At 44.6% G+C, this 10,545-nt stretch overlaps 1 protein-coding gene and 1 long non-coding RNA gene across 2 annotated transcripts; both read right to left on the reverse strand.

Moving 5' to 3' along the window:
* Positions 1–2,624: 2,624 nt before the first annotated feature.
* On the reverse strand, positions 2,625–4,181 carry LOC127258484 (uncharacterized). Its single transcript, XM_051285334.1, has 5 exons — positions 3,763–4,181; positions 3,552–3,698; positions 3,256–3,483; positions 3,052–3,185; positions 2,625–2,952 (listed from the first exon to the last, which is right to left on the reverse strand). Exons 2-5 carry the CDS (start codon positions 3,675–3,677, stop codon positions 2,625–2,627), a joined length of 816 nt encoding a protein of 271 aa, XP_051141291.1. The 5' UTR covers positions 3,678–3,698; positions 3,763–4,181.
* Positions 4,182–8,548: 4,367 nt separating this feature from the next.
* On the reverse strand, positions 8,549–10,388 carry LOC127258225 (uncharacterized). Its single transcript, XR_007840266.1, has 3 exons — positions 9,939–10,388; positions 9,791–9,837; positions 8,549–9,682 (listed from the first exon to the last, which is right to left on the reverse strand). It is a non-coding gene; the product is annotated as an uncharacterized LOC127258225 (long non-coding RNA).
* Between the last annotated feature and the right edge of the window lie 157 nt (positions 10,389–10,545).

Raw genomic sequence — 10,545 nt, forward strand, 5'->3', positions numbered from 1 at the left:
CTGCTACAGCTATACAAATGGAGGAAGTAACCCACAATTCGGCTGAGTACGAGGCATTGATTTTGGGGCTAGAGATGCTGGTGGCAAAAAACGTTCAGTCGGTCGTCATTTACGGAGATTCATAGTTTATTATCAACCAAGTCTTGAGGCGGTACGTATGCAATTACCCTCATTTACGTCAATACAGAGACGTAATGCACCATCTATTGTCTAGAATTTCAGAAGTAACCGTCAAGCACATCCCAAGAGCAGAAAATCAGCAGGTAGACAGTTTGGCCTAGGCTGCATCCAGGCAGATTGATATTGGAAATATTAATATGTCTGCAGACTGGAGAACTGAGATTATTGCTTATCTGTAAGTACCAGACCCATCAACACCTGTGGGGGTCCGGTTAAAAGCTTTGCGTTTTCAGTTAGTGGAGGGAGTGTTATATAAGAGAATCATAGAGGAGGTTTTGCTGAGATGTTTAGGTCCGAAGGAAGCCTTGGAGGTGATGCAAGAGGTTCACAGTGGAATATGTGGAGCACATCGAGCTGGTCTTAAAATGAGATGGGCTATTAATCGCATGGGTTTTTACTGGCCGAAAATATTTGAGGATTGCATCAAATTTGCAAGGGGATGCCAAGAATGTCAGAGACATGGTCCATTGAACCATCTGCCGTCGGTGGAGTTTCAGGCAATGGTTAAACCATGGCCTTTTAAAACCTGGGCACTTGACGTTATTGGTAAAATCCATCCGTCTTCATCTAAACATGTTTCATTTATTTTTAGTGGCTACCAATTATTTTACCAAATAGGTCGAAGTAGTTCCTTTGAAGAATGTGACGCAAAAGGAACTGATTGAGTTCATACTCAATCATATCATTTACCGGTTTGGTATTCCGCATACCCTCATCATTGATCAAGGTCTGGTGTTCACAGACGAGAAGTTTATTGAATTTTTTGCAAGTTTTCACGTGAAACTTCACCATTCATCACATTACTATCCACAGACCAACGGGCAGGCAGAGGTAGCAAACAAGATCATTATTAATATCATTCGGAAAATGATAAAAGGAAATCCCAGTAAGTGGCATACGTTGTTGCCCCAAGCTTTATGTGCCCATCGGAATAGTAAGAGTTCGTCTATGGGATTTTCTCCTTATCAGCTACGTTTGGCCAGGATATTGTACTTCCAGCCGAACTCAACATCCACACCTTCCGAGTGGCTCATACTAATATGGACTACACGATGGAGTATCAACAAAGTATGATGCAACAGTTGGAGACAGTGGATACAGAATGTATGGAAGCCTTGAAACAAATGATCCGGCAGAACAAGGTGCGGGCACGATATTATGGGAAGAAGGTGTCTCCTCGAAATTTTGCGGAAGGAGATCTAGTATGGAAGACAATATTACCCACGTACAAGAAAGTTGACCAGATGGGTAAATGGTCCCCGAATCGGGAGGGGCCTTTCATTATTCACAGAAAGGTCGGGAACGGAGCTTTTATTATTGTGAATCAAGAAGGGAAATTAGTACATGAAAATATTAATGCCAAGTATCTGAAAAGGTATTTTCCTGCCTTTTTAGAACACTGTCATTAATTTTATTGCAAGAAATCTTAGAACCCTTTAAGGGTTTGAACCCACGAGAAGGGTTTTTATTCGTCATCCGAAAGGGTGACACAAACATGATCATCTTCTGGTTCCGAATCTTCGTCCCAATTTGCAGTAACCATTTCAGGTTCCTCGTCAAGGAGATCTTATAGGTCGGGGAAATAACGATCCCATTGGTCTTGCATTTCTTGAAGGTCTTGTTCGGTGCGAACTTTTATATCTTGTAGAGAATGACATTCTCGCTCAACAAGAACGCGCAATCTGGAAAATGTTGATCTTTGCTGACAGAAAATGTTGTTCCAGTTAAGATCAATGAGAGCGGCCATGACATGATGATCTATCATATCCATGTGATGATCAAGGTCGGATATGCGAGTGAGAATGTCGGTGAGGGGTTCATAGCCGGTGGATACACGTTCCATTAGGCGAATCGTACGATGTATGATTTTTCTACCCCTACCAGAAAACTTGAATTTAAAGTCGAGTTGCTTAAACACTTGTATCAGGTCTTCAACATGATGGCCAATAGGGTGTTTGCCCATAAAAATGGTTGCAGGGAACTTTCCCAGTTAGTGGCAGGAATACGAATTCGAGGAGAAACTATGTGTTGGAAGGTTTGAAGGTTTGTTGTGAGTTGTTCTTGCGAAGTTTGATTTAAATAGGAGATTTGTGTTTTAATTATGTGGTGCAAATTCGTGGATCAGTGATCAGGAAAAATAGGATAAATGAAGGTCAAAATATATACAAGGTTTGACATTTTGACATTAACAAAAGGAGGGCTCCAAGGGCGGTCTGTAGGTCTGCCCATTTTTGTTCAGACCGGGCCGTCCTTCGCTGATGAAAGGCCGCATGGTGTTCTTGTATGAGCCTCGACCGAATGCCCGCTTGTAGTTGGCTATGGAGGTTTGCTTGGGTCTGGCGTTGTTCTATTACCAGGCGACCCTCCTCTTGGATGCATCCGTCTAGAGTCTCAAGTTATTTCATTTTCTGGGAAATTTCGGTGGCCAAGTTGTGTCGCGCCTACTAGAGCTCACTCAACCGGGTGGAGATTTCATTAAAGTCTTCTATCACTTTTGACAGGGAAGCCTCAATAGCCGCAGTGTCGGGCGTTGGTTGAGACCGTGCAGTGTCGGATGTTGGAGGTCGGATCAAGGGAAGGTCGGCCTGAAGCTCGGTGATCCTCTCGATCATCCGATCAAGGATCGGGGTTGCCACAGACTTAGCATGAGTTTGCACCAGCAAGTCAATGGCCACTTGAGCCAGAGAATCAAGGTCTCTATGACTCAAGTCGGCAAATGACAAATCGGCACAGCGCATCACCACCGGTCTGGCAGGTGCCAGCAAAGGCACTCTGGTGAGAAAGTTGATCTCATGAGTATCCTGTTAAAACCAATCAGAGTGATTAGAAAGCTAACTTAAAGGAAAATTGGTGGAGTAATGTGGAAGTTACCTGAGTGAGGACGGCCGTGGCCTCGGAAAGGGCCAAGAGAACCGGGCCAGTAGTAGAGGACCAGGTCGAATCCTCGTCCTGGCAACTGATTCGGCGGCTGCAGAATGGGGACCTATAAAGCCCGGCTCCGAACCCTGAAGAAAGTTCAGATTGAGAAGGGTTGGAATTGGAAAATGAGAAAATGTAGAAGAGAGAAATGCTAACCACAGCTTCATGACTCTGGTTGACGGAGGCATCGCCCGACTCCGAGGAGGAGACCTCGACTGGTTCGGGGTGCTGGACTGGGTCGGGACGTTGGACTAGTCCGGGATTTTGGATTGGTTCGGGGGCCAGCAGAGCTGGTTTAGGGTTCGTCTGAACCAATTCAGGAGTTACCGACGGATAGTGGACGGTGGCAACTAGTTCGTCCATAAGAGCAACCACCGCAGGTCCCTAAGGTAAAGAGTATGACTTAAACTATAGACGAAAAGAATATAATCTTGCAATTAGTTCATACTCACCAGAAGCATATTTAGCCGGGAAGAGGTGGAGGTTGAAGACGGAACCTGCCTCAACGTCGGGTCCTCTTCCCGACGAATCACGGGCAATTCCACTGGTGGATCGGCCTGCTGCGGAATGACCACCATAGCCGGCGAAGAAGGAACTGTCTGTGTTCAAGGAAAAGGTGAAGTTAAAAATATTTTTTAGAAGGTAGAGGAGTTTGGAAATTACCTCTTCGGCTGGTGGGTTGGCTGGTTGGTCAGCAGGCTGGTCGGCTGGTTGCTCAGCAGGTGGGGGAAGCGACTCTAGAAACAAGAATCGTCAGAAGCACATAAGATAAAAACAAAAATGAAGGTTGAGTTAGGTTAGTCCTTATCGAGGTGTCGACGCACATTGGCGGGAAACCAGGCGGGGTCTATAGGTAATGACACAAAGTAATCCTCTACCATCTACCGATCGTACGCCGGCTCTGTGGTGGCCTTGGTTCGGGCAGCTCTCTTTTTCTTCGGGGCACTAGGGCCTTCAGCAGGAGCCGTCTGCCTCTTCTTGGGAACGGCTGCAGGGGGTGGAGAGCCTAAGATAAGGGCTGGAGGGGGAATGAGTTTCCCCAACAGCTGGTCAGAAGGAGGGGCCACCACAGCCCAGGTGGCCGACCATCAGGAGGGAAAAGCTTCAACCGACTTGGGGTCTCGGCGCAAAGGGAGGTAAGAATTGGACGTGAGATAAGAAGAAAGTTGTGAAAGATAAGGCAAAATTAAAGCAGGGATCACTCGCCTGTCGGGACTTTGGGTTATTAAGTGAGGTCAAGCGAGTGGACCTGGCAGACCTTGATAGCAGCCGAACTGACGGGACAAAAATTGCGGCTGATAGTTAAGAGTATAGAAAGACTTATGATTTTTCTTATCAAACCTGGGACTGGAAAAAAGGAATCAAGGTTTGAGGGCCGAATCCCAAGAATAGGGATAGGTCGGATGAGGTAAGGGATCTGGATATGGATGAGGGTAATTGGTATCCGAATAGGGCTAGAATAGTTCGGTGGCGTACTGTACGTAAGTCTCATAAAAAAAATTGAGTTGCTACGGTCGTCGAAAAAATGGCCGTAATTACAGGGTTAGAAGGATGGAGTATGGAATAGTTCGGGGTGAGTTGGGCAAGGGCTAACCCTAGCGACCTCTGAGGGTTCGGAGATATGGGTAGCCGGCTAAAAAAGGTGGTTGGGAAATAAAGCCATAGCCAGAGCTCAAGAAACCAAAAAGGGCCAAAGGCAGCCGTGTCCGCCCTTTTAGTAAATTGGCCAAAAAGAAGGTTCCCAATAAAAAGAATCGGCCATTGGCCAGATGAATGACTAAATCTAATTGCGAGGTCAAAACTGATTTGGAGGGGGGAAAAATTATGTATCTGTAAAGGATACAAGGATGGTTCAAATTTCGAATAAATATATATGTAAAATTGACCAAGCAAAGAAACCCACATACCTGCACAGCCAGAATAGAAGGAAGGCGGTGTTCTCCAGAGCGGTCGCTGGGGAACCGTCCGCACCTTGATGTCGGACAACAAAATTGGTCTAGCCCCGATCTTTCTCAAAGGTGCAGGCAAGCGACCAGCCTTCGTGGTCAAATGCCGGTTACTGACCATCCAGCGATCCCGACACCGGATCGTCGCCAACGACAGGGAGATGAACGATCATAGCCATATCCATCAAGGTTGGGCTAATCGCGCCAGTTGGGAGAAGGAAAATGCCCAGTTGGGCATTCCAAAAGGCCGCCATGGCTAGAAGGACTTTATCATAGAGGTACAACGGTTGGGTGGAGAGGTAAATGGCCTTGTCGATCCCCTGTCATCTCTATTGTTCGGCAAAAATGGGGGATAACCTGGAATACCAAGAATGAAAGGCATCTTTCGGATCGGTAAGATGGGTTTTGATATGGTCATTAACACGTTCAGGTTTGAAGTCAGGGTTGTTAATGGCTAAGGCGGTAAATGAAGAAATGATGCTCCTCATGCAAGAAGCATCCTTGAAGGAAGTACAGTAGGGGCGAAGAGTTAGGGTAAGCACAGCGGAGGAAACAAAAGGGATATCTGGATCAGAGCCATCGAAGGGCAAAGCGGGAACGTACTGGTTGGCCATGGTCGTAGAATAATGAAGCTCGAGTGAGAAAAGAAGAAGGAGGTTCAGCGAGAGGAGAAAGTGTATGTGGAAATAAGAAGGCGTAAGGAAGAATACGGAAGTGGAGGGGTTTTAAGTGGGGTTTTTACAAAACGCCGTGATTAAACAGCGTAATGATGAACAGACTCCCTCACAACGTCATATCTCACACAGATCGAGAAGTGACGGTAGGGAGTCCGGCGGGAGGAAGCAAATTATTATATATAAAATATTTTAGGGTTTTTTTTGGGCGTATAACTGGATTCTAACGTTTGGGCCCACAGAGAAACCCGAAAAGAAAGTTGGCCTTCGGACGTCCACTGAAGAAACAAGTCGGTTGGTCAAAAGCATGATTGGTCGGTTGATCAGTCGCTTGATTGGTCGCTTGGTCAGTCGCTTGATTGGTCGGTTGGTCAGTAGCATGGTTGGTCGGCCGATCATTCGCTTGATTGGTCGGTTGATCAGTCGCCAGATTGGTCGGTTGGTCAGTCGCTTGATTGGTTGTGTAATCAGTTGCCTGGTCTGGTCGCCCAATTGGTTGGTAGCACGAAATATAACTAAAGACAGTTTTTCAGGCGGTTGCAACCACGAGGGGGTTTTCCGTCAGTTACAACCGACTGCGCACATGATCCGATAACTGATTTAGAGAACATATAATAAGCAGTTCGCGTTCGGCAGAGGGCATCTTCAATCAGCATCAATTTTCAGTGAAAATTCACTTTGGGGATCATCTTTATGTTCTTTTCAATATTAGTTTGCTTTTATTTTTCTTACATTTCGTACGATATTTAGGAATCTTCGATTCCAGATATTATTGCAGTCAAATTCGAATTTATTTCGGATTTTACTTTTTATTGTTGGTTGAAAACAACATCAACAATTTGGCGACCACAGTGAGAGAAAAGGCAAGATTCCTGATTCTACGTTAGACGAAAATTTCATACGGTTGAGGTCCAGCCGAATCATCGGAAGGATCCATATGACAGGTTCACAGTCTCAAGTCTCTTCCACCACGGCGGGGGAAACAACATTACCTTCCGTGGTTAACATGGGGGAATTCTCCCAAGCACCCGCTGACTGGGTGAGATATGTTGAGCAATTAAACAATCAACAGACGCAGGCCATGCAGGCAATGTTGCGAGAGCAACATAATTTAATGCAGAATATGTTGGATCAAACGTTGGCAAGGGTGACTCTTCAACCCACCCAAACACCACCAGCGGCGTCACCACCTAGGTTACAGACGAATTTTGCTGGGCCATCTTACATGGACAGTACTATCCCAAATGCTGCTGCTATGGGGGATAGAGGGAAAACGCCCCTGACGTACCCCAACACAATCCCGCTGGGTGCTAGAGGAATTGATCAGGTAATGTTTGATGAGAGGTTGGGAGGTCAGGTTCACAACCCCATTCCGGTGTTTGATCATAATCCACCCAGGGCGGATCCAGAAGACATCGCCCAAATACTACGAGTGCATTTTGGCAAGAACCCTCAAACGGTGAATAGCCAATGTATCAAAGACCTTTTCCAGAGAGAGTTATCAACGAACACCCTCTCCCGAGAAATTATAGGCCGCCGGATTTCCATGTTTTCTCGGGAGAAGATGGTTCGTCAACCATAGAGCATGTGGGTCGTTTCACGGCCCAATTAGGGGAAGTTGGTAACAATCCTTTTTATAAGTTACAATTTTTTGGGTTGTCCCTAACTAGAACAACATTTTCTTGGTTCGCTAACCTTCCGGCCGGACAAATCCAAACTTGGAAGGGTTTGGAAGCAGCATTTCATGCTAGATTCTTTAATCCTCTTCCGATGGTATCACTCACGGATTTGTTAGAAATCAAGCAGATGCCAGAAGAAACATCGTATCAGTTCATCGTACGAATCCATTTGATGAAAGGTCGGTGTCCGACTATGATTGAAGAAAGCGAGATGACCAATTTGGTGGCCAAAAATATGCATTCACGGCTACGGAAAGCTTTTCTGGTAAAAAGAACAATGGCTCGGATGGAAAAAGACATTGATGAGGATCCCCATCCTGAAGGACAGAGGAAGGCATACGCTTGATTATATAACAAGCCATAAGTATTGCATCGGCCCAAAAATGTGATGAGAAATTATTATGGATAAGAAAAGTCCGGGCAGTTTTATGAGATGACGATTTTTACACTCAGCAATCCTATTTTGCTGTGGTGTATAAACACAAAAGGACTGATGCAGGATACCATGTGAAGTCATGTATGCAGTCATAAAGAAAGAAAAATACTCAGAACCATTGTCATTACGTAAAACTTTGATAGACATCCTCAAATTGAGTTTGAATTTCAGCACAAAAAGAGAAAAATATAGATAATAATCTTGGGAGACTTTTCACCATATAAAGCCAAGTACAACGAGAAAAATCATCGAAAAATATGACAAAATATTGAAACCCAAAAACTGAAAAAGTACGACTAGGATCCTAAATGTCAGAGTGGACTAAATCAAAGGTCTTAAAAGCCTGAGAATTTACGCACAGAGGAAATAATGCACGGGGCTGTTTACCAAGCTGACACAACTCACATTCTAAAGACAACAAAGAAGATAAAGTAGACGCCATACGCTATTACGTGCGGTGAAGATGGTGGGAAAAAGTAAATGCCATGCAACTCACGACCTTCGCCAATCAGCCGCCCTGTCCAAAGATCCTGGATAGAGAAAGAGCCGACATCAAAGTTGATAGAAAAAACTAAGTATTTAGTTAATCGACTAATATAGAAAATATTAAATGGACATGAAGAGACATAAAAGACCAAATCAATAAAAATATGAGGAAGAGGATGGGCGGTACCAATTTCGGTAGTAGTGGCTCGATGACCATTAGCCAAAGTGATAAGGGTAAAGATGTGGAGGGAGAAGAGGAAGAGAAAAGAAAGAGATTACGAAAGATATGACCTGAAGCACCAGAATCAAGTATCCAATAACCAAGAGGGCATGTATAAGAGACGCATGCGACCGGACCGGAAATAGAACCGTCAGAAGGAATGGACTGCTTCGAAGCTTGGTACTAAAGGAACTCTGCATAATCCGAACCACTGATCACCATAGACTGAGAGACATCAACTTGAGGTGGAGGTGAGTCAACATGTGTGACACTTTGGCCTGCAAACCACACAAATGCTAGCATATCGGGATCATAGAATGGCCCCAATGGTCAACACGAGTTCTTCCAACGTGCTTCTTTCCTCACTCACGCAACTCTAAAGTTCTTTCAGTAGAGTTTTCGAAAAGGAATGTGCATATTGTTTACATGAGTAGTCTATTCAATCAATTTGATTACTATTCAATCTTGGATGGTCTGGCACCGACTAATCCACGGGAGTTGGCCTAACTCCGGCGCAACTCCGAGGATATTATATCCTCGCTCACTGGTGAACGACTGTGAGCTATCGCTGGTCGGCTTTGATATCAACTGTGACAGCCCGGCCCGCAAGTCATGCAAAGCCAGGCGTATCGGGATTGTAGATTGGCCCCGCAAGTCAACACTAGTCCTTCCAACGCGCTTCTGTCCTCACTCACGCGCACCCTAGGAGACTTCCCAAAGGGTCACCAATCCTCAAATTACTCTAGAGTAAGCACGCTTCTAGAATTCTTTCAGTAGGGCTTCCAAAAAAGGAATGTGTACATTGTTGACATGAGTAGTCTTTTCAATTCATTTAGTTACTATTCAATCTTTGATGGCCTGGCACCGGCACATCTACTGAAGTTGGCCTAGCTCTGGCACAACTCCAGAGGTATTACATCCCCCACTTAAGAATGCAACATCCTCGTTGCACTCTAAGGATCCTTCAATTTGTAGCATCTTTCCTTAGTATGTCCCCACCTGTTGCAGTGAGTACAACGGGGACGAATGCCTCCACCTTGAGAAGTACGTCGATTTTCAAGAATCTCGTTAGTAGCATTATTAAACACTAAAGCAGAATTTACTCCCGATGAAATGAAGTCCAAAGAAGATATAGCAGCAACCTGAAGAAAACAAGCATACACATCACCATAAGTTGGTATAACCGACCTCGATAAAATTTGGTCACAGAAAGATGATAATTCAGGACGAAAACTCGCAAGAATACAAACCATAAAGAATGTATCGGGTTGCTTAAGCTCTTCAGCAGCAGACTCTCCTGGTGGAAGAAGACTATTAAAGTTGGGTTCAATAGATGACTATCACCCCAAAAAATATGACAAAAAAGAATTGCTGAAGAGTAAACAAATTAGACACCACCTCATACAAACGATGGATATCGTTTGTGTATAAAAGAGTTGTTTGATTCCATAACTCGTGGCAATTGGTAAGGCAATGAAAATAGGATGGAGTGATGAATCTATGGACTGCCATAATAAAGCATAATAAAGTGTACAATAAGACATCGGTTATTAACCAATCATCCCGGGATTTAGAATCTTGTGATTCCAAAGGTGTAACCAAATGGTTGAATAGGCCTTGACCTCGACACCGCATCTTGACGGCTTAGACCAAGAAGAGTAGTTGGCATGACCAACAAACTTTTCCGTAGCAATAGCCCGAGTTGAAGTTATAATTCTTGACGAAGAAGAAAGCATCATAAATATAAGAGATGATGGAACAAAATACAGGGCAGAAACATAAGGAGACGACGTGCGATATGAGGGCATCTAGTGATGTAGGAGATGAGAAGTGAGAGTAGAAGAGAGAGGGGAGGGGAGAGATATGATCTCACTATGTATCTATCTATCTTTTCTACTCTTCTCTTCTCTTCGTCCCCACTACAACGGATTGCGACTGTCTTACTGCTCAAAGTCAATTGCTGCTGCTGCTGTTGTGTGTGTATATGTGTATATATATATATATC

This window comes from Andrographis paniculata, unplaced genomic scaffold (genome assembly GCF_009805555.1).
Source record: "Andrographis paniculata isolate CXL003 unplaced genomic scaffold, ASM980555v1 Contig59END, whole genome shotgun sequence".
Taxonomy (NCBI): domain Eukaryota; kingdom Viridiplantae; phylum Streptophyta; class Magnoliopsida; order Lamiales; family Acanthaceae; genus Andrographis; species Andrographis paniculata.

Bases quoted from the DNA above. Each gene is read 5' to 3' on its own strand.
- LOC127258484 (XM_051285334.1), bottom strand. From the start codon at position 3,677: ATGGTGGTCATTCCGCAGCAGGCCGATCCACCAGTGGAATTGCCCGTG. The intron at 3,484-3,551 runs GTGAGTATGAAC...TCTTTACCTTAG, and splicing joins CCCGGCTAAATATGCTTCTG to GGACCTGCGGTGGTTGCTCT. The intron at 3,186-3,255 runs GTTAGCATTTCT...AACTTTCTTCAG, and splicing joins ACCAGAGTCATGAAGCTGTG to GGTTCGGAGCCGGGCTTTAT.